Below are 25,013 nucleotides of genomic sequence, written 5' to 3' on the forward strand. Positions count from 1 at the left end.
TGCTTATATTTCTTGCTCTAGAAGATTAATACACTAAGCCGAGACGATTTACAGTGATTCAGTCTCCTCGAATCAGAGATTGCCTCATCTAGCAGTAACAAAACCGAATACAATACATTTATCTAGAAATAGATTTTCAACGTCCTCTTTCAGCAACGAGAGGCAGTTCTCAAGAACGTGAGTGCTCTGCTAAATTCATGAAAGTAGGTATGGAGAAAAGGGTTCTTTCATTAACACTTGGCATCGTACTAAAGTTTCATCGCTTTGTCGTCTCTACGGATCTGTCGACTTAATGGCGATAGATCAGATGGGTTACCGTTTTTAACAGAAACGTATAGAGGAATAACAAATCTTTATTGATGCTATGATTATATTGAGAGGATTGATAAATCAACTAATCGAACTTGAAGCTGAAGGTTTATCATGTAAAAGTATTCGTCGAGAAAAATATAGATGGTATGAAGGTTTTTTTAAAGGAATGTTAGTGTGAACGGATTAAATTCACAGTTTTGGTGAGAAATGTTCTCTGCGTGACACCTAAGCGTTTTACAAAATAAAAGCTTCTCGTGAAGCCACGTCACCACGTCACATTCCTTGCCAATAAATTTTGAAGGTAAATTTTAAAAATGCTTATCCTTTAATATATAGGGGATGTATAGTTAGTATAGATCTGAACTCTTTGTATTGTATAAATTATTTTATTCTATACAAAAGATATATAATAAAATAAAGAAGTTCTTTTTTTTTTTTTGTCATCTACTTTACAGACTCATATAGACTCTGTGAACCAAACTGAGAGATCTTGATCCATGTGAACTACAAAAGACGTTTCTTTCCTAGCGCTACGGGCTAAGCTATCCGCCTGCTTGTTCTGCGTTCTTGGGACATAGATAATCTCTGCACAGGAAAAACTCTCCTTCAAGCTGTTTATATCCTCCAAATAACTTGCAAATGCTGGCCAATCCTCTGGTGTTGAAACCATCTTCACCAATTGAGAACAGTCCGTTGCAAACGTAACCTGAAATTCTCGTAAGTTTTTCATACATTCCATTGCCCATAACAAAGCTTCCATTTCTGCATGAAGTGGAGAAAGGGACGCCCGGATATTCCTTGCACCCATCAAACCCGCAAATCCCTCTAGAGTACTATACCATCCTTGTCCTGAGAAAATATCATTGTCTTTCCAGGATCCATCCGTAAAACACCATCTTCCTGGGATTGACGGAAGAACCATTGCACCAACCTGTTGAACTCTCTTTTCATCAGTCAGAATTTGCGACTCAGCCCAAAGCTTTGATTCCGTACCAGCCAGTTTAAGGGTATCTAGCGGATCTACATCCATATTACTAAAGACTTTATTATTTCTTCCCTTCCAAATATACCATAGTATCCATGCAAACTGATGATCCTCCATCTGTGGAAGCACTCTCCAAAAAAGATGATCCATGTTCAAAAAGAGGGAGCTTGTCGGAAACATATTTGGATTTGTTAGAATCTTTGAAAGAGCCCATGTCTGAAGTGCAGGAGGGCATTCAAAAAACACATGGTTGATTGATTCCTCCTCCGCACCACATCTTGCACACACAATGTCTCCGGGTATCCCTCGCTTATGCAGATTTTTCTGGACTGCTATACACCATGTCACCAATTGCCATAGGAAATGTTTAATCTTTGGTGGACACCGTATTTTCCAGCAATGTGCCTTCAAAATATCCACCGTAGGTCCAAACACTACTGGTGGTTTTTCCCTATTTGGATATATCCTTTCCACCTGATATCTAGATTTAACCGTGTATTTTCCATTGTTTGTGAAATGCCATCCATCTTTGTCTGCCATCCGAGTCCTACTCAAAGGTATACTCTCTATTAATTTCACATCCTGTGGGTCCACCAAAGCCCGAATCGCCTGCGAATTCCATCTTCGCAAATGAGGATCAATAAGCGAATCCACTGTAAGGTCTGAGTAAAGATTGTGTTGATTTTTATTTGCTGGTCTCGGGCGAGTGGTTGGGAGCCAAGGATCATTCCATACAGATATGGAGGATCATGTTCCCACCCTTTTGATTAGTTCTTTGCTTACCAGAGATCTAGCAGAAACAATACTCTGCCAACCATAAGACGGAGAGTATGAACGAATCGGTTCCAGGGGTGAAGCATTCCTGTAATACCGACCTTTAAAAACTCTAGAAAATAGAGTATCTGGCTTTTCTATCAGCCGCCATAATTGTTTCCCAAGCATTGCGGTGTTAAAGTCAGTGATATATTTATACCCTAAACCTCCATCTTCCTTACTTACACATACTTTGTCCCATAATTTCCAATGCATTCCTCTTGTGCTACTGCTTGGGCTCCACCAAAACTGAGCTACTGCACTCGTCAATTTTTTGCAGTAGCCTTGGGTAAACGATAGCACGACATCACATGATTTGGCAAAGCCGTAAAAATAAAGAAGTTCTATTTTAAAAAATCACAAGATTTGAGGAAATATGTCATTAAAAAATAAACAAGTTACGGTATATATGAAAAATGTGTATATACTTCTCAGCATGATTATTTGTTTAAAATTTTATCAACATACTTATCTAACTAAAAATAGAAGGAAAAACATACTTATTAAAGAAAAAATAACAATATCATACATAATACTAGATACACTGTTAGATAATGGCAATATGACAATTAATATGTATTGTATAAGGTGTATTCTACCCATTCAGTTAATATGATTATTTGGCTAATTAAAAATAGTTTTGTCATCAATAGATTTCATTTCATCTTAAGTATTAATATGTATTGTATAAGGTGTATTCTTCCCATTAAAACTAAAAGAACTATGAAGATGTAAGATGTCTGCCCTGAATTAGTCGCTGACGTAGTTACTGAAGCAAATGTCAGGTTGAGTGGTGAAGACCACATGGATGCAAGGTGCTGAGCTGGACCCATGTAGACTTGGAGAGCAAGAGAGTATCTTAGAGATAAGGAAAGAGGAATAAACTTGAAGAGCAAATTTATGACTTAAAGGAAGAGGAATAAGTGCATTCCAATAAAAGGAAAGTTGCACTTATTCACTACAAGAAAAATGCGTTTTAATAGCGGACGAATAACGCTATATAACGATACAATAGCGGTTTTTGAAGAGCTGTATCATCGCCCGTCATAATAGGTCAAGGACATTACATAGCGGTTTTTGTCGCTGCTATCTTTTCTTTCGATATGATAGCGCTTTTCTATCTGCAATTAAAAATTATTTAATAGCGTGTCGTTAATGCTATTACTTATATTATTAACAGCGTTTTCGATTTGTTATTGTTAAAACTACTATAGCAGTTGATATAAGTGCTATAAATATTATATTAATATAATTATATATTTATATATTTATACAATTATATATTTATATATTTGTACACACTCGAATTCTGGTTTTGTAACAGAACATTAATTTTAATTAAGAAATATAAACTTCAAAGATTCAACATAAACACATTACATAAGATGTTCACACTACAAATATTAAAAGTTCACACTTAAGCAACATAATTGTCTTAGATATAAACTAGCTTATCATTTGGCCAAGCCACGGTGCTTCCTACTGCATCACCAATGAATTCGATTTCAGAGTTTGGCTTCCACACTCGCGCCCCATCGAACTCGGAAACCTCTACCCAGACCTTCGAAGCATTTGGACCTAAAGGGACGAAATGCACCTTCTCTGTTGGATCAGTTGAGAACACACGACCTAAAGCAACTCTCTGTTCTGAGTTATGACAGTCCAAGAGAGCGCACTTCTGTTTACCACCTTTGTTGCTACTACCATTGGTGTTACTACCACTCTAAAACCAAAAATGACAAACACATTCATCACAATATCATCACGAGAAACCTAACAAAATGAAGACATTACAATATCTAATCCCATTCTCAGATTTTACGAACTTACCTGATTGGATTTCTTGTTTGATTCAGTAGGTGAATGTTGATCAGGTAGTCTTAGCTTATCTAGAGGCCATGCATGCAATTTTCCCATGCTCTGCATCACCCATCTTTGTCATTTCAGGCGTAGGTCTCCAGATATAGGCATCATGTTTAAATACCAGTTCGACTCTAAGAACTGCGGCATTCGGTCCCAGGGGAATTTGGTTGACGAGTTGCGTAGGTTCAGTTGTCAACAATACACCCTCAACAATCAACTCATCTTGTATTTTTCAGTAATCAAATATTTGAACTTTTCCTAAAGATTCAGTTATAGCCTGAATCATGTAAAATATATTCAAAATTTTCCATTAGCAAATTTTAAGTGATTATCAAACAACACAAAGCGGATTATATTTACCTCTGACCCGTCGGTGTTACCATTGTTTGATAAGTTAATAGCATCATCCAAGATGAGCTTCTCAGATGGCCATGCAATTTTGACTCCAACAGCCTGAGTGAGGGATACACAAGTTGGAGTAGGTCTCCATATAGGTGCTGTTATGACTGATACAGACTTCACTACAACAGCAGCCGCATTAAAACCCAATGGAATTCGACCAATCTTATATGTGGGTTCACTAGAGTAGAATTCTCCTTCAGCAACAACCAAACCATCAGTCGCGACCCAATCCAGTATCTGGCACCTTATTCCTCCCTTGCTCACATCGCTTAACTCAGAAGTAGAATCATATCCGTTTTTTTGCTAACCCAACAACCAAAAACATTTAACTTAAAACCTTAATTATCACAGAAGTTGGAATAATTAAACAACAAGAATAAGTAAGTTACCTTTTTACCGGCTAAGTCTTTAACAACATTTTGCAAATCTTCAACCTTGTTCATTAGTTCTGCTTGAGTAGCTTCAAGCTTCTAGACATGTGAATCCCTAGCATGTAAGAATGTCAACTTGGTAACAGTAAACCCTCGTCCCATCCCCCTAATTCTTCCTGGTTTATCCTTTCCTAGAACCTGAGTGACATCATCTTCACCGATATTATCTGCTGAACTTGATTCCATTTCACTGTCAATTCTCTTTATCTTCTCTTGCAATCAAAATTTCCACAAGTTATGTAAACTGTACTTTAAAAATAAAATTAATATTATTAAAATTTATCTTACTATTGTATCTGCGAATTCTTGACGCACGGGTGTTCCATCAGAGTGTGTATGACCAGCTACCCAAACCTTAGTTCTAGTAACTTGCTTAGGATCAGAAGTGATTTTTTTCTACAAGTTAAATAAAATTGTTGTCAAGAGTTATTGTTTTCCTAATGAACACTTACTAATTCTATCAATTATAAAGTCATACCATGTCCTCTGCAAGGCGATTCATGCCTTTACGGCTAGTGGTGTGAGGAATTTGACTGTTCCTGAGTTCCCTATATTTATGACTTTGTTCCTACCGAAACCAATTTCCATTTCAAATTAATGCTACTTATATAACCAAGTTTCAACTAGGCAAGACACAATATATATTACTTGAAAAGTTGTAGTACATCTTCCTTTCACCCAATTGTTCCAAGCTGTTGCAGATTGTATGTTGCTGGGTTTAATAATCTGTAGTTGAGCCTTGTTTTTTGTTGCTCTAACTTGGAAGAGAGTCTAGATTTAGAGGCCCTCCACAAACAACCAATCTGCTTAAAGACCACATCCTTTTGCCATTCTTCTGTCAAGTTGAATCTTCCCTGTAACACATATTCAATTTAAATACTTATATGTAAGTCCAAATGAAAGAGTTAACAAAATTACCTGAATTTCTTCCCACAAAGCATTTTTTTGTTTTCTCTTCGAGATGTCTCCAGTCATCTAGCAGGACAGGCACATACTCTCTCACAAGAGGACCAAGGAAGGAGGACAGTGTCACTGATCCACGACCAACATGCACTCCTAAAGAATTAAACTCCACCTCTACCTTGTCCTCTATATGTTTTGCCACTTTGCGCATTTTTGTTGGACCTCTTGTCTTCTTTACTTGGTTAACGGATTGTTGTGTCTGTGTCCCAGAGAGAGTGCTCACTTCGTTTATTGAAGGAGGAATGCCTCCTTCTTCTTCGGGTGCTTCAGTGTCATCGTCTATATCATCTTCAGGTGGTTGAGTTTCATCGCCTACGGGTTCTGCTTCTTGTTCCACTTCTTCAGAATGGGTATGTTGTTCCATTTCTTCAGGCGGTGACTGTAGTTCCACATTCACCTTTGGACCATTCTTCCTGTGTTTCTTCGTAGTTAAAGACACTTCAGGACTAACATCAAGGCCGGCTTGCCATTTACTGCGATGCGCGTTATTCACTGTAGCAGATTACCTGAAAGAACAAAAACTTATCATTGCTCATATATTAGAACACCCTCACAATCATTCCTAACACAAAAACTCTCGTCATCAAAAGCTTGATCTCCAATTTTTTCTTCATGTTGGACTGTTAACGTTACATGACAAATTTCCTCTTCAGTCACTAACTCATGGTATCCTCTCGGTGGTGCTCTCATAACAACATACCAAGGTGAGGTGTCATCCTCTCTAGAGTAGAAAACCTGTTTAGCTTGAGAAGGCAGAATGTAAGGATCATTTACAAATGATGACTGGTTCATATGGAGATTCACAAGTGTAAAACCGTCTTCCTCTTTAACTCCTTTCCATTTATGAGCCCAACTACACTTAAACAGAGGCACCTGAAACATGTGGTAGTCAAGCAATATGATCTCCTTTATGACTCCATAGTATGCTACCATGTCCGCCATTTGCTTTGAATCTTTGGTACTAGCTCTGCACATGGAGAATGCTTCATTTGAAACCCCACTGTTCTGAGTCTTCCGCTTGACATCGTCTGTCTGGTATCGATGTTCATTAACTACAAATCCCTTGTATGTGTGTGCAACATTTCTTGGTCCAAAAGCAAGCCACCTGAGCCTTTGTGAATGGTCCTTTGAGTTATTTGGTATCTAACATGAACAAGTCAAATATGAATATCAATATTTAAACTAAAATTATGAAACGATCATAACCAAATCATACCTTTTCTTTTATTCAGTTTGAAAACCTTTATGTATGGCATTTCCATAATATTGTTTCATTTCTTGCGCATCTTACATCAGTTGCTTGCAGTTCCTCTAAATGCATCCTGCACTTTCATTGATTCAGTAACTGATGGAGCAAAACATTCAAAAATCCAATTTTATGTTCACTTACTGGACATAAGGATCCATCACAGCAGTATTCATGAGGATATACCGATGAGATGTATCTCTCTCCTTATCCGTAAGTGACACTTCTGTAGCTTTTTGCAGTGGCCGCCCTTCAAGTACAATTTGAGTTGCCTCTACATCTTTATTTCTTGTCATTGCTTCTTCAACTGGAACAGATTTCAGCAAAAACTCCATACAAAATGCAAGGCATTCACCAGCTAGATAACCCTCCGCCATACAAGCTTCAGGTCTTGCAAAATTCTTGACATAAGCCTTAAGTGTCTTCATATACCTACAAATCAATAAGAAAAAATATTGAAATACGCCTTAACTGTCTTCAATTATATATAATTAAAACTCCAAAATTACCTCTCGAATGGATACATCCACCTGAAGTGTACAGGGCCACCCAAGCGTGCTTCTCTTGCCAGATGCAGTGGAAGGTGAAACATGATATCAAATAATGAAGGTGGAAAGAATCTCTCTAGCTAGCACATTGTCTCCACAATCTCTAATTCTAGTGCAAGTAGCTTCTCTGGATCAATAATGCGTTGGCAGAGTCTATTGAAGTAATTGCATATACGAGTCACTGCAATCTGAGGTCCTTTTTTTGGAAGTAAACCTCTCAACGCTATAGGAAACATATTCTGCATCAGAACATGATGGTCATGTGACTTCATGCCGCCAATAGAAGGAGGATCCAATGAGACACAATTGGATATATTGGCACAATATCCATCAGGGCCTCTGAAGTTGGATAACCTTCTGCAGAATTTTCTTTCTTCTTCTTTAGAAAGCCAATACGCAGCTGGAGGAAAATAAGTTCTCTTCCCCCTTACTTGTGTATGTAAGTTGCTTCTAATACCCATCTCTTCTAAATCCTTTCTTGCTTTCAGGCCATCCTTGGATTTGCAACTATGCATCAGAATAGACAACAGGGCATCAAACACATTTTTTTCCACGTGCATGACGTCGATGTTATGCCTCACTGGCATATCCTGCAATAAATTGTACAAGTATTTATCAGAACATGATATTAACAATTTCAGATATCATATGCTCTATTTGCAAATGTTAAAATAATACATACCTTCCAATAAGGTAAGTCAAAGAAAATAGATTTTTTCTTCCACCGCCACATATCATCATCTTCTTGTACTCGTCAGCTGAAACACCATCATCCTCATCTCCTTCACTCCTTTTTCGCTTACTCTTCTTAGTTAAATGTTTCCCAAACTCGTTTTTAAAGTCTCTAAGGCTGTCAAAGATTTCAGCACCACTCTGAATCATCTTTGCAGTACCAACCTCCACCGTATTGTCAAACCATCATTTCCTTCGTCTATAAGGATGACTAGGCATGAGCCGCTTCCTGTTCTCCATGTAAACATGTTTGCGACTAAACTTTAGCCATCTATGAGGTGTATCCTTCCCACAGACATTACACGCTTGCTTCCCCTTCACTTTACACCCAGCTAATGTTCCTAAACCAGGATAATCGGTGATACTCCACAACAACATAGCTCTAAGAGTAAAACTCTCCTTCTTGAAGGAATCATAAACTTCCATACCTTCTGTCCACAAATCCTTCAAATCCTCTATCAATGGCGGTAGATATACATCAATGTTGTTGCTAGGTGCGGTTGGGCCAGGGATCAGCATTGTCAACATGATGTTCTAGGACCTCATACACTGCGTTGGAGCCATATTGTAGTTGACTAATAGAACAGGTCATGTGCTATGCTTGGTGTTCTGGATGGAGAATGGATTCATGCCATCTGTTGAAATACCTAGTCTTAGGTTTCTTGCTTCAGCAGCGAACTCCGGCCATTTGTTGTTTATCTGAACCCAAGTCAATGAAACTACTGGATGTCGCATAGTTCCATCTTCAAAAGCATTAGTGGAGTGCCAACACAAGTCCTCAGCCAACCGCTTTGATCTAAACATTCTCTTGAACCTGTCTTTTATCGGGAAATACCTAAGCACCTTAGCAGGAATCCCTTTCTTCTCCTCACCAGTCTGCTTATCCTTCTCCCATCTTGATTCAGTACATCTAGGACAGCAGACCGCATCCTCATAATGTTTTCTATAGAGAATACAGTCATTCTTGCAGGCGTGGATGACATCGTAGCCAAACCCAAACTGTTTCAGAAACTTCTTCATCTCATCTGTAGACTTAGGTAGAACATTTCCACCGGGAAGCATGTCATGAACTACTGACAGTAGCTGATCGAAATAGTTCTCAGACATCCAACTCTTGACCTTTATCCTGTAAAGCGCCATGATTGCAGCAACCTTCGTAAATTTCTCACACTTCGGGTACAGCGGAGTTTCTGCATCGTCTAACTTCTTTCTGAACTCAGCTTCTTCTGGCCTGTCAGACCCCTCAGACGCTCCTGCATTCTCTTGTTCAGCTGCTTCATTGCCTTCACTTGCCATGAAGGTTGTTCTAAGCAACTCATAAGCCTCATTTTCAGACGAGTAGACATCAGCTGACTTATCAGGTCTTGTCTCCCCGTGTTTTGTCCAAAACATACAACTCTTGTACTTCTGATCCATTCCTCTAATCACCAGATGCTTCAAAACTGTCTCACAAGATTGATGGCAGACATTGCGGCAATGAACACAAGGGCAGAACATATCTGATGGATCACCTAAACGTCTTGATGACAAAGACACAAACTCACTAGCTCCTTTCTCATACTCAAGGCTATTCCTGTTAGAACAAGTGAGAACAAAACAATCAGACTAACAAACAAATGATATAAACACAAAAAACATTTTGTAAAAGATAGTGAAGTGAAGTTAATACCTTGGTAACCAGACCCAAGATTTATCCATGTTACATCTCCGAGCAAATGTACATACAAGACACTCACTTTACCAAGCCACAACAACAAAACACAACGAGATTTCTAGATTAAAGATGATAGTCTGAGTTATTTTTACCTTTCGATAAAATCTCTTCAGTTTTACTTAGAGTCAGCTACAAAAGAAAACAATTGTGTTAAATTACAATGAAATCACAAAGTAAAAGAGAAACCCAGATATGAAGAAGTATCAAGACCTTAATCCGAAGCTCTATAATTAGAATCTTCCTGCAAAATAGTATAAAAAAACGAATCAATTGAACATGCAATAACCCTAAATCACGATTAAGAAAGAGATAATTCGATTTTGAATCTGACGGGATATCAAAGTGATGAAACGCGAGTTCACCTTCGACGGTTTCAGAATGGATTTCAACAAGAGGGGATTTCAATCAAAGTGGATTCGACATGAGTAAACGTACGAGCTTAGGAATTGAAAATGAAATTAGCAGTGAGAGAGATTGAGGTTGATTCTATCGAGCAAAATGGAGGAAAGGAGATACGAGAGAGAGGGAAGATCGTAACCCTAATAATTTGGGTTTTTCTTCTCGACTCTAATTGTTTTAGGAGCCAAATATTTCCTAAGTGTCGTGGGCATGACCGCGAAACTCAACCATAACACTTTTAATCATTTATTGCTATTATACATAAGCGTTTCTCCTTTAACCATACGCTTAATTTTGTTTTTTCAGCTCGACACGCTTACATAGCGCTTCGAAATATAGAAACACTATCTTAAAAACACGCGTATATCAACCATAGCACAATCATAAAAAACGATATTCCGGTCTGCTATTAAAACACATTTTTCTTGTAGTGATTGATAAGGAAGATGTCCATACATGTTACCTTGGAGACTAGGGTTTCGGGAACGTGGAGAATAACTATAAGATAGCTATGGGTCGTCTGTAGAGAGTCAGAGACACAGAGGCTGATCTTATAGAGATAGATAAGCTCTTAGAAATGTTCTGGGTCGTGATGAAGTAGTGGCTGAAGTACTTGACAGAAGAGAGACATAAGCGGGTAGCTAAAGAATCTTTCAGTAGCAATTGTTAGGGTGTAACAGACTGTGTAAAGCTGATTAAGCAGATCTTGTAATAGAGTGTATAAGAAGATTTCTAATAAAGCATATGTGTTGCTTGTAGTTGTTTTTTCTCCTGAATTATCTTCTGCATTACTCAACGAGAGAGAGAAAGGATGCTGGAACGTGATTTGGCTGACAATCGCAAACAGATTAGGATGCTCAACTGTGGATCCAAGGACTTGGATAAGATACTCTCGATGGGACAACCAGCCAAGGCGAATTGGGGACTGAGATACCGAGGAGCTGAGAGTACTGACGTACATCACAAGGGGCTGTCACACATCAAAAGGTGAAGCCAAAGAAGTTCGTCAAGAAGTATGTCAGGACGTACGACAAGGAGTAAGGCAGGAAGTTCTACAGCGTGTAACTGTGAGTAAAAAGCTGAAAGTAGTACATCAGTGCAACATCATGAAGGTCAGACATGAGGTCTGAAGCATGATTGTGCAGCTAGTACAAGAAAAGAGACTGATCGGTGCATGTATCAAGCCAGGCAAGAAGCAACATCAGATGTGATTTTGTTTTTGTGGGAAGGTTGGACACAAGAAGGGGGGGGGGGGGGGGGGGGTTGCTCCTGAGAAGAGCATAAACATGGCCAAGAAGGTGAACAAGACGTTCATTAAACCCAATAGGGTTGAAGAAGTGCTCTTATCCAAGAGTGTCTTACTTGATGAGGTCAAGGAAGAGACGTCAGAAGAAGGGTGCAACTCTACTAAGAGTGATCTTGAGGTTGATCAAGAAGCATCAAGTATGGAGCCAGGACACGAAGTTGTTTGTGGTACAAAGGGGAAGGAGATTAAAGTGCGTCAGGAAGTGATGCGAGATTATCTTCAGGAGGATGATAGTAAAATCACTCCAAGACAATAACAACGAGTGCATAGTGCACTCGGTGTGGATGAGGAAGGGCTCATGGTTAAGAAGACGACACATGAAGGAAGCCAAGTTCTCAACAAAAGCTGGTCGAAGGGTAGTTTGACAGGTGTGTCAGGTCGTGATGCAGTACTTGTTATTCCGCTGCAGCAGGGGCTGTGTCATGATTATACATGAAGAAACAGATGGGTGGGTCTGTAAGGCTTGACATCTAAGCATCATCTAAGCATCTGTATTTTAGCTTAGTATGCAATCAAGCAGGGGGAGAATGATGATGTTCTGGTCTAGAGTATGCATATCTCATGTAGGAGAAAAGCATGGTGTGGTGCACATCTCATGGGGGAAAAAAACACATTTGGTGTGGAAGTTTCGAGGTGAGGAACGTGGTTGCAACGTGGTTTCTGAACCAGAAGATTGTTGAGCTTGATCGGCACACAAAGATAAAAGGGGGAGATTGAAGATGTAAGATGTCTGCCCTGAAGTAGTCGCTGACGTAGTTGCTGAAGCAGACGTCAGGTTGAGTGGTGAAGACCACATGGATGCAAGGTGCTGAGCTGGAGTCGTGTAGATTTGGAGAGCAAAAGAGTATCTTGGAGATAAGGAAAGAAGAATAACCTTGAGGAGCAATTATGACTTAATGGAAGAGGAATAAGTGCATTCTAAGAAAAAGAAAGTTGCACTTATTGATATGGAAGATGTCCATACATGTTGCCTTGGAGACTAGGATTTCGGGAACGTGGAGAATAACTATAAGATAGCTATGTGTCGTCTGTAGAGAGATAGATACAGAGACACAGAGGCTGATCTTATAGAGAGAGATAAGCTCTTGGAAGTGTTCTGGGTCGTGCTGAAGCAGTGGCTGAAGTACTTGACGGAAGAGAGACATAAGTGAGTAGCTTAGGAATCTTTCAGTAGCAGTTGTTAGGGTGTTACAAACTGTGTAAAGCTGATTAAGCAGATCTTGTAATAGAGTGTACAAAGTGATTTCTAATAAAGCATACGTGTTGCTTGTAGTTGTTTTGTCTCTTGAATTATCTTCTGCATTACTCAATTATGGTGTCATCTTTGCAGTGACAAACTAAACAGAGGCAGAATATTTCTTACTTTCAAAGAGAACACTTAACTATTTTTATATTTGTTTTCCATAACCAATATCCACCATTCTGTTTTATACTTTTTGTTTAAGTGCTCGCAATTAGCCAAATATACATAATGTGGGCAAGAATTGACCAAATACACATCGACTAACGTTAATGGCCTAGTCATACCCATTGTAGCTTGAGCGGACGATTATACCCACTCTTTTTCTTCCAAGAATTCTTTCTCTCATCTAACATTCTCTCTCCTCCGCAACTTTTCATCTCCTCTAACATTCTCTTTCTTCTCACCTCCACTTATTTTCTTTTTGTCTCATATATTTTTTTTATCATCTCTATCGTTCTTTTTTCTCATTATTTTCGTTTCTTTTTTTTCTTGCCCCATTATTTTTCTTCTTCTATTTTTCTCTCTCTCATTGAATATTTTCATTGGTTTTTCATTTTTTTCAATACATTAAATTTTGGATGCAAATTTTCTGAAACTACGGCAAAACCCAAAAATGATCAGACACCAAATCTAGATAAAACCAGTGAATTCCATGATAGTGATTCCATCAATTTTAAAGGTTAGTAATTCTCTTGGTCAAATAGTGATTCCATCAATTTCATGTCTGTATTTCTAGTGAATCATAGTTAGAGCACATGCATTACCATATATTTATAGAAATATGATAAAGGTCAAATATATTAATACTATATACTATAGAGATGTTAAGATACTTATTTGATTAGCAAGTTAATTTATATATGGCACGTTAAACAAATTAATAACATAATAACAACATTTATAATTTAGTATTAGTTATTAATCTAATATATTATTTATCCTGTAATTGATAAGTTAGTTACTAACATTTAAATTAACGAGTAAGACAACAAAGTTACAATGCAATAATCGTTATCGTAGGTTGTTAATAGTTGATGTATCATTTAAAAAATATAGTAGTTGTTAACATAGTATCAGCTGTTACTTGTCATGTATCACATATAATAAACATACATATTTTGTTTTACACGGTAACATATATATAAGTTGTTAATTCTCATGTTGCTTTTCACTCAAACATAAATCATATTTGTATGTGGTAACTGGTTATCAGGTATCTATCCTTGTAACATGTTAATACTTTTAATAGTGAGAGTTTAAATATTATATTTTAAAATTAGTTGATAATATAAATAATAGTGAAAAAAATAATAGTTACTATCAAATTCGAATAATTAAGTTGGTTTACTTTTCTAATATTAGTCTTTTCGGGAAAAACAGAATGGTCCCATCGATTAATTTAATTCGCTGGATAAAGTCATGTTTTGCTGGCTTCTCTCTTCACTTTCACTTGACTGATATTTTATAGATATTATGTAAAGATTAAATTATAAGTTATAGGAGAAAAACTGGAATCAAAATTATTTTCTATTTATGAAGGGTAATTCTCTAATTATGGTCGCATTGAATACCAATTATCTCTTCTTTAAAAGTGTTTTAAACTTTTCTGTACTAACACATGAAATAAAATAGTATTATAAAACATATTATTGGCAAAGTTCAGTAACATCTGTTTCATACACCCAATTGCTGTAAAGGAGAAATATATTATCATGTATATATTTGTCACATCCTAAACTTATGATTATTTTCTTCATTTTTTCCTTGATATAATAATTACTACACTAGTTTACCCAAAACAGTATTTGCTATTTTTCAAAAGAAAAAACAGTATTTTCTTTTCTCCTTTTAGAGAACTTTAATGACGAGAAAACAATACGGTCTAAAAGTATGATTATTGGAGGATTTTTAGAGTAGAGTTCTTAGCGAAATATAAGAATCCGTCTCTTAACTTTTAATTAAAAAAGCTAAGAACTCGTTCTTAAATAAGAGTTTTAAGAGCCGATTCTTAACTTTTTTAGTTAAAAGTTAAGAGACGAGTTCTTATATTCCGCTAAAAATCTCACTCTAAGAACCTCAAATAATCATGCTCTAAAGAGCAAGATTAACCCGGGTTTCTTAGGATGAGATTCTTAGCGGAAGTTAAGAAACTGTGTCTTAACTTTTAACTAAAAAAACTAAGAACCGGTTCTTAAATAAGGACTTTAAGAACCGCTTCTTAACTTTTTTAGTTAAAAATTAAGAAACAGTTTCTTAACTTCCGCTAAGAACCCCACTCTAAGAACTCCAGGTTAATCATGGTCTAACGTCGCGCGGACAGACATCCAAACCTTCTTTTTTTTGTCATCCGGTAAATTAATATTAAGATTGAACAAAGTATCACACGAAACCAGCAAAAGTTTGCAACCTTTCGAGCGTAGATGTCTGTGTCACGCTAAAGGTTTGTCAACCGTATAACGCGTTTTACAAACACTGCCTTTAATTCCCTATATATTAATTAAGAAACAATTAAAAAATTAGAATGTTAATTTTGTATTAATTAAAAAAAATCTCAAATCCTATGTGACACTCTAAATGCCTTCTAAATTCAATTTCAAAGAATTCTAGAACATCTAATATAAAGTATAGTTTAATCTAATGATGTCACATTATTGCATAATTATATAACACTAGAGAACATTATATTAACCTAAAATATAGGAAGTGTGTATTATTTCCTTAAATAAAAGCGGCGGAATTACCTAATATGATTTACATATATATGACAATTAATGATTATGAATAATAAAGATTTGATAACAATTTTTGCGTCATTCTTCATTTTTGTTTAAATTTATATTATTAAAAAAATTAAATAATCACATTAACCATATAATAAAAAAATTAGATTTTTTCTTATATGTTATATTTTAAATTTTTTAAAATGACTTTAAATTACAAAAATGAAGAAACCTTATATGTTATATATATTTTTTAAATGACTTTAAAATACAAAAATGAGAACACATTATATGTTATATTTTTCTTATATGTTAGAATTTTCTTATATTTTATATTTTGAATTTTTTTTAAAACGACTTTAAATTACAAAAATGTAAATTTTCCTTAAGTATATGACTAAAAACATTAAAATGACATGTATCAATTCGATGGTTGATTTGAAAGCTTTCAAAACCATATGGAAGATAAAAATCAAAACAATTTAACTGTGGAATAATACTGTTAACTTTTTTCAGGAATGTGTTGGATGGAAAAAATAAGGTTTTTATCTCATAATCTGTTTATTGTCTACTACAGAACATTATATTAACCTAAAATATAAGAAGTGTGTATTCTTTTCTTAAATAAAAGCTACAAAATTACCTAATATGATTTACATATATATGACAATTAATGATTATGAATAATAAAGATTTGATAACAATTTTTGCATCCTTCTTCATTTTTGTTTAATTTTATATTATTAAAAAATAAACAATCACATTAACCATATAATAAAAAAATAGATTTTTTCTTATATGTTATATTTTGAATTTTTTAAAATGACTTTAAATTACAAAAATGAGAAAACCTTATATGTTATATATTTTTTTTTAAACGACTTTAAAATACAAAAATGAGGACACCTTATATGTTATATTTTTCTTATATGTTAGATTTTTCTTATATGTTATATTTTGAATTTTTTAAAACGACTTTAAATTACAAAAATGTAAGTTTTCCTTAAGTATACAACTAAAAACATTAAAATGACATGTATCAGTTCGATGGTTGATTTGAAAGTTTTCAAAACCATATGTAAGATAAAAGTCAAAATAATTCAACTGTGAAAACAATTCTGTTCACTTTTTCAAGAATGTGTTTGAAGAAAAAAATAAGGTTTTTATGTCATAATTTGTTTAATGTTCAATCCGATCAATCCATGATGTATTAATTATAGTTTTGTTCCGTTATTTTTAATAAAAATTGATCCGATCTATCGGAAAGAAATTATATAATAACAACAAAAAATATTTTATATATATAAAAGAAACTATCGATAATATATACAAATAAAATGATCAAATATATAAAAGAAACTATCGATAATATATACAAATAAATTTATCCTGCGCAAGACGCATGTCTTACATATGTATCAAGGGAGACAATAATTTTTTTTTTAATAAACGAGACAAGTTGAAGACATACATTACTTAATAGAAAAACATACACTATTTTTTTCTAACCTGAAGGAAAAGTCCAATTTAACTTCTTCTTTCGCAGACTTTCTTTTAGGAAAAGTCCTAATAGCTAAAGACTGCGAAGGGTAGTCAAATCCTTAATTCATATTCTAGGTTTTTTTTTTTTCGTTTCCATCTTTCTCTGAATCAATGGCCGATGGATTGCTGCTATTGATATTCCTTCTCGTTTCATTTTCGTTCGTCGCAGGTACGGTACTCTATTTTCTCGGAAAAGTCTTTTTTTCTTGTCTGATGAATTTTATTGTAGCTTTTAACTTGTATATTTGTTTTCTTAAATCGCAGGAGTAACTTCTAGGAACATAACCATAGAAAACAAATGCGACTATAGTGTCTGGCCGGGAACCTATTCGACTAATGGGCCTTCCCTCTCTACCACTGGCTTTCTTTTTAGAAAAGGAGAGGCTCGTGTCATCAACGTGCCGTCCTCATGGAGAGGTCGTTTCTGGGGTAGATCGCTCTGCTCCACCAACTCAACTGGGGGATTCTCCTGCGTCACGGGAGACTGCCGTTCCGGAAATATAGAGTGCTCTGGAGCCTCATCAACGCCTCCAACGACTCTGGTCGAGCTTTCCCTCGACACTTTTAACGGTCAGGACTTCTATGACGTAAGTGTGGTGGATGGTTACAATCTCCCAGTGATAATTGTGCCGCAGCATCCCCAGCGTGGCCAAAGTTGCATCAGCGTTGGTTGCGAGGTCAACCTGAATAAATCGTGTCCACGGGAGCTTAAGGTAGGCGGGGACCAGCCAGTGGCTTGCATGAGTGCCTGTTAGGCATTCAACTCGTCAATTTTCTGTTGCACCAATTCAACGGAGAAATGTCAAGCGACGCCTTTACTCGCAGAACTTCAAGAGGGAATGCCCACTGGCTTATAGCTATGCTTTGGACGATCAAACCATGCTCTTCACATGCGCAAACTCACCTAACTATGTCGTTACGTTTTGTCCGTCGACTATTCCGAACGCGACCAAGTAATTCCCGTAAATGCCCTTCTTTATTCATTTATACCCCGTCAAAGACGTGGTCAATTCATCCACTCGTTCTATCACATGGTTGTAGTTTAGACCATTCATTCAATAGATATATCTTTTCTTTTCTTTTCTTTTGAAAAATAGATCTTTCAGAATTATGATAGTTGAAATGAACCTTAGAGCATGATTATAGCCGCAGATTTCTTAAAAAACTTTTTTTGTTTAATTTTTGTTTAGTCTGAAATAAAAAAAAATTAAAAACTAATTACCAATCGTGGGCTGCCATGTGTCAGTGGTATCCGCAAACAGTGCAAGAAACACTTCAAAATCGATCTTTATTTCATATATTTTGTGATTGATTCTTAAACTTTTCGTGAGGTCCACACTCTAAAAAACTCACTAGGACCCCGCGATAAAGATGGTCTTAGATTTTGGATCAAAGTTACAAATTTATAAAGTGAATCCCTTTTGTTGTTAGTATAAATATTGTTATACTATTTTCAATTATCGGTTAGTATTTAGGGAATTTGAAATTCATGTAAATTTTTAAAAAATTATCAATGGTTTAATAAATTCTTATTTTGAAAGACTTCAATTTATAACATTTTGATGTCGATATCTAAATTTATGAATGGAAGTGAAAATTTTAGATTGGAGTTTCAATTTTTCCTTTTTTATGGCGCTCTGTTAAAATGTTATAAGTAAACATACACAAAACAAAATAAATATGTCACGAAAAGATTATAAAAAGCTGAATTCTCAAAAAAAATATTTACAACTTAACAATGTTTCTAACATTTGGTATGCTTACAAACTAAAATATGCATTTTTTTATTGTAATCTAATATGCATTTATGTGACATGCTGGAGAAACAACAACAGTAGTTCAGTGGCCAAGTCTCCATTTCCAGCTCAAACACCCTCAAATGGATCCTCAAAATCTCCATTTCCTGCCCCGACAACTCTTGAACCTCCCTCACCGTCTCAACCTTCCAAGGAAGCTACTACAAGAGCAAAACGTAAGTATATTTTGTTTTGTTTGTCATACCAATGTATATCGTGTACTTGTTATTTTGCCTATTATATTTTTGGTCAAAATGTTACTACTATTTTGCCTAATATGAAATCATGACTGACACATATTGCAGAAAAAATATCATGGAAGTTAAAACTCATACTCGGTACTCTTTCCCTCAATCCATTTGACAGTACTGTTATGCATATTACAACACCTAATATTAAAGGTGTTGATCATAAAGCAAAGATAAGTAAACTTATGAATGTAAATTGTTGTAAATGTAAAATGAGGTTGTTTGGTGAGTGGAGTATTATGCCCACATATCATGCACTATCATTTCTTTATTTAGTTAGTGTATGAGAGCCTCTCCTTAGTGCAAGGGAGCCTCACTTAGTGCATGAGAGCCTCTTTGTTTTGGCTCCCCATTTGTTGTATATATAGGTACTCTTGATACATGAAACAATCAAGTAATTCAATTCTTTCTTTCTCATTATCTTTCAAGAAAGTCTCTCATTAGTCTTCATGTTCTTCATTTAATTTCTCTTTTCTTTCTTAATTCTCATAAAATCTCATGGTATCAGAGCCACAAGCTCTTGAAACCTAAGTCTTCCGCAATCTTTCACTCTGTTTCTATTTATTTTTTTTCTTAAAAAAAAAAAAAAAAAAATTACTTTGTTCTTCTCATTGCGAAGCTGTTCTTAATGGATTCTGGAGGAAATTCAAAGATGGTTGTGATTCCAGTTACTCTCAAGGGAGCTAACTACTTACTTTGGGCAAGGCTAACTAAGACAGCTCTTGGAGGCAGAGGTCTCTGGGAAATTGTTGAAGAAGGCAGAGGCCTTAAGAAGAAGACTATCCTAGGAGAGGATGGTAAGGAGATAGTGGTGGCTGAAGCTGGTGATAAGAAAAGAGTTCAAGAAGATCTCATGGTGTTATCTATCATCCACAACAGTCTTGAACCCGCAATCTTGGAAGCTTACTCCTACTGTGAAACTTCTAAAGATCTGTGGGATACACTTCAAAAGGTGTTTGGAAATGTCTCCAACATCAGTAGAGTGTTTGAAGTCAAGAGGGCTATCAACAACTTGTGTCAAGAGGATACTGAGTTTGATAAACACTTTGGAAAGTTTAGGTCTTTGTGGGCTGAACTAGAGATGTTGAGGCCAAGTACTTTGGATCCTGAAGTACTGAACCAGAGAAGAGAGCAAGATAAAGTCTTTGCGCTTCTCTTCACTCTAAACCCCGCGTATAATGACTTGATCAAACACATCCTAAGAGGACATGAGCTCCCATCTCTAGATGAAGTGTGCTCTCAGATCCAAAAGGAGCAAGGATCAGTTGGACTCTTTGGGAGAAAGGGAGAGCTCATCATGGTAAATCAAGCTGAAGGGGCAGAGACCAAACCAGAAGGCGTAGCTAACAAGGGATACTACAAACCAGAAGATAAGAAGATTTGGGTGTGTGATCACTGTAAGAAGAAGGGTCATGGCAAAGACAAATGTTGGATCCTCCATCCACACCTCAAACCTCAGAAATTTCGTACTCCATATGCAGATGCAAGGGCAAACTTCTCTGGTGAAGTAGGAGAGCCATCTACTCCTAAGCGCACTAATGGTGCTAGTGAAGGAAAGACACTGTCTTTCAGTGGCTGCTCAGCTGTGAGAACTACACGAGATGAATCTATCAAGAAGTCAGACCTTGAGGCTCTCATCAAAGCTCTAAAAGAGTCTGGTAACACACTTGGTATTTCCCTTAATGCATTATATAAACCGCCTAGAGTTCTGGTTACTTCTCTACATGCATCTCATTCATCTAGTGGTATTAAACCTTTAGTCATAGACTCAGGAGCCTCTCACCACATGATTAGTGATGCTAAGTTGATTAGTAATGTAGAACCCGTATTAGGTAATGTAGTGATTGCAAATGGAGATAAAATACCAATTAAAGGTGTAGGAACTCTTAAGCTATTTGAAAAAGATACAAAAGCATTTTACATGCCATCTTTTGCATCAAATTTATTATCTGTCAAAAGAGCTACCACTGATTTAAATTGTAATGTGATTTTCAGTCCTAATGAGGTTATTTTTCAGGATATTGAGACTCTTAAGTTGATTGGAAAAGGTGTTACAAAGGATGACTTGTACCTACTTGAAGACACCAAGACTGTTTCAAATTTATCTTCAGCTTTCAGTTCAATTCCTGTTTTAGATAAAAGTGTTTTATGGCATGCTAGACTAGGTCATCCCCATTCTCGTGCACTAAACCTGCTGCTTCCTGATATTTCCTTTAAAAATGATGGCTGTGAAGCGTGTATCCTAGGCAAACATTGCAAGACTGTGTTTCCTAAGTCATCTACTATCTATGAAAATTGCTTTGATCTTATACATTCTGATGTTTGGACTGCACCATGCATATCTAGGGAGAATCATAAATATTTTGTCACTTTTATTGATCAAAAATCAAAATATACTTGGCTAACTATGATTCAAACTAAAGATAGAGTGCTAGATGCTTTTATTAATTTCCAGAACCACATAACTAACCAATTTAATGTTAAGATCAAAGTATTCAGGTCAGATAATGGGGGTGAGTATACAAGCAATGCGTTCAAAAATTACTTAGCCAAGAATGGGATCATACACCAAACCAGTTGTCCATACACACCACAACAAAATGGTGTAGCAGAGAGGAAGAACAGACACCTTATGGAAGTGGCAAGATCTATGATGTTTCAGACTAATGTACCTAAGCAGTTCTGGAGTGATGCGGTCATGACAGCATGCTACCTCATCAACAGAACACCAACAAGGGTGCTAGATGATCTCACGCCATATGAGGTACTAAATAATAGAAAACCATATATTGATCACTTTCGTGTGTTTGGTTGCTTGTGTTATATTTTGCAGCCAATGGAGCAAAGAAATAAGCTTGAGGCTAGAAGTACTAAGGCTGTGTTCCTTGGTTATTCTTCAACCCAAAAAGGCTACAAGTGCTATGACCCAGACATGAGAAAGGTACTGGTCTCGAGAGATGTAAAGTTTGTGGAATCAAGGGGATATTATGAAGAGAAGAGTTGGGATAAGCTCAAGGACATCTCTCAATCATCTTCTGATAGGGCAAACAATCTGAAGCGTATAATAGAGAGTCTTGGCATCAATATGGCTCAACCATCAGAGACTGGAACTGATCAAGAGGATACACAGGTTCCAAGGACTGTGATTGAAGTGGTTGATCACGCTGGAGACAATCCCTATCCTGATCCTGAAGGGGGGAGACAAGATGATACACATATTGGTCAGGATCATGATCAGGATGTGAGACAACAAGAAGAGACAGTGGAGGAGCCGCACACTGAGGTCACTGAGGTACATTCAGGTGGAGATGAACATGAGCAGCATGTTACTGAAGAAGTCCAACCACTTAGGAGAAGTACAAGGGAGAGAAAGCCTGCCTCAAACTGGATCAACAAAAAATTTTACTTCAACAGCCAAGCAGTAGCTCATCCTATACAAGCAGTATGTTCTCTTGCTCACTATCCCACAGAGCATCAAGCTTTCATCACCAACTTAGATCAAGAGTACATTCCAAGGTCTTATGAAGAAGCAATGGTAGATGATGAATGGAGAGCATCCGTCGAGGATGAGGTCAATGCCATGATCAGAAATGACACTTGGTATGAAACTGAACTCCCTAAAGGCAAGAGAGCAGTGACAAGCCGCATGATACACACTATCAAGTACTTAGCAAATGGAAAGCCAGAAAGAAAGAAGACAAGGATAGTAGCAAGGGGATATACTCAGGTGTATGGAGAGGATTATTTGGATACTTTTGCACCAGTAGCCAAGCTTCACACTATCAGGATCATTCTCTCATTGGCTGTCAACCTAGAGTGGGACTTATGGCAGATGGACGTGAAGAATGCCTTTCTTCAAGGAGAATTGGATGATGAAGTCTACATGAGACCACCACCAGGGCTTGAAAACTTTGTCAAACCAGGGAATGTGCTGAGGCTAAAGAAAGCAATCTATGGGTTAAAGCAATCACCAAGAGCATGGTACCACAAGCTGAGTACAACTCTTAATGGAAGAGGATTCAGCAAGTCTGAAGCTGATCACACCCTATTCACCCACACATCTCAGCGTGGGATTGTAGTCATATTGATCTATGTGGATGACATTATCATTACTGGAAGTGATAAGGAAGGTATCATCTTAACTAAAGCCTTTCTTAAATCCTCTTTTGATATTAAAGACTTGGGTGAGCTAAAGTACTTTCTAGGGATTGAGATATGCCGATCTAAAGAGGGGCTATTCATATCTCAAAGAAAGTACATACTTGATTTGTTGAGTGAGGCAGGTGATCTTGGAGAAAAGAAAGCAAAGACCCCACTGGAAGATGGTTACAAAGTGCTGCGACAGGGGGAGTTTGAAAATAAGCCTTTTGGAGATGAGAAGCAGTACAGAAGAATGGTGGGAAAGCTCATCTACCTCACAATTACAAGACCTGATATTTGCTTTGCTGTGAACCAAGTAAGCCAGCAGATGCAGGCGCCAAAAATTCACCATTGGAACATGGTGGAAAGGATATTAAGGTACCTAAGAGAGGCACCAGGCCAAGGAGTTTGGATGGGATGCAACAAGAGCACTGAAATAGTGGGATATTGTGATGCTGATTGGGCAGGAGATAGAGTTGATAGAAGATCAACCACTGGATATTGCACATTTATTGGTGGCAACCTTGTGACTTGGAAGAGCAAGAAGCAGAAAGTAGTATCATGCTCAAGTGCTGAAGCAGAATATAGAGCTATGAGAAAACTCACAAGTGAACTGATATGGATCAAGGGGCTGCTTAAAGACTTGGGGATTGAGACTACAACACCAATCACTATGCATTGTGATAATCAGGCTGCCATACACATCGCTAGCAACTCAGTCTTTCATGAGAGGACTAAACACATTGAAGTAGATTGTCACAAGGTGAGGCAAGCTGTGGAACAGAAAATCATCCTCCCTTGTTACACAAGAAGTGAAGATCAGCTGGCTGACATCTTTACCAAGGCTGCAAGCACTAAGGTTTGTGAATTCATACATTCTAAGTTGGGACTCGTGGATCTCCCATCACACTGATCCTTAGCCATGAAGTGTTCTACTCTTTTTCCTTAGCTTGGTTTTTTTATCCCATGTGGTTTTTCCAAGCTAAAGGTTTTAATGAGGGAATGCTTCATGGTTTCCAAGCTTGATACCTACCTGTGTCAAGCTTGAGGGGGAGTGTTGATCATAAAGCAAAGATAAGTAAACTTATGAATGTAAATTGTTGTAAATGTAAAATGAGGTTGTTTGGTGAGTGGAGTATTATGCCCACATATCATGCACTATCATTTCTTTATTTAGTTAGTGTATGAGAGCCTCTCCTTAGTGCAAGGGAGCCTCACTTAGTGCATGAGAGCCTCTTTGTTTTGGCTCCCCATTTGTTGTATATATAGGTACTCTTGATACATGAAACAATCAAGTAATTCAATTCTTTCTTTCTCATTATCTTTCAAGAAAGTCTCTCATTAGTCTTCATGTTCTTCATTTAATTTCTCTTTTCTTTCTTAATTCTCATAAAATCTCAAAAGGATTGTTCTCCTCTGGCAGGACTGTCAGCGGCTTCAGTTGTGGTGATCATTGTTATAGTTGCGGTAATAGTGAGAGCACGGAATGCAAGAAAAAGTGAATGGAGTGTCGAAAATATTGACGCAGTTGTAATGATGAAACGATATAGTTACGAAAAAGTCAAGAAGATGACAAACTCATTTGCGCATGTTCTTGGGAAAGGAGGATT

At 36.8% G+C, this 25,013-nt stretch overlaps 1 protein-coding gene across 1 annotated transcript; it reads left to right on the forward strand.

Annotated features, from left to right (window-relative positions):
* The first annotated feature begins 17,001 nt into the window (after window positions 1-17,001).
* Window positions 17,002-18,346, forward strand: LOC106429424 (PR5-like receptor kinase). The gene is given in 3 exon segments (XM_013870171.2): window positions 17,002-17,388; window positions 17,484-18,018; window positions 18,020-18,346. Coding segments are annotated over 3 exon segments (750 nt in total). The 5' UTR covers window positions 17,002-17,330; the 3' UTR covers window positions 18,177-18,346.
* The last annotated feature ends 6,667 nt before the right edge of the window (window positions 18,347-25,013 follow it).

Source organism: Brassica napus, chromosome C4 (assembly GCF_020379485.1).
Source record: "Brassica napus cultivar Da-Ae chromosome C4, Da-Ae, whole genome shotgun sequence".
In the NCBI taxonomy this organism is placed as follows: domain Eukaryota; kingdom Viridiplantae; phylum Streptophyta; class Magnoliopsida; order Brassicales; family Brassicaceae; genus Brassica; species Brassica napus.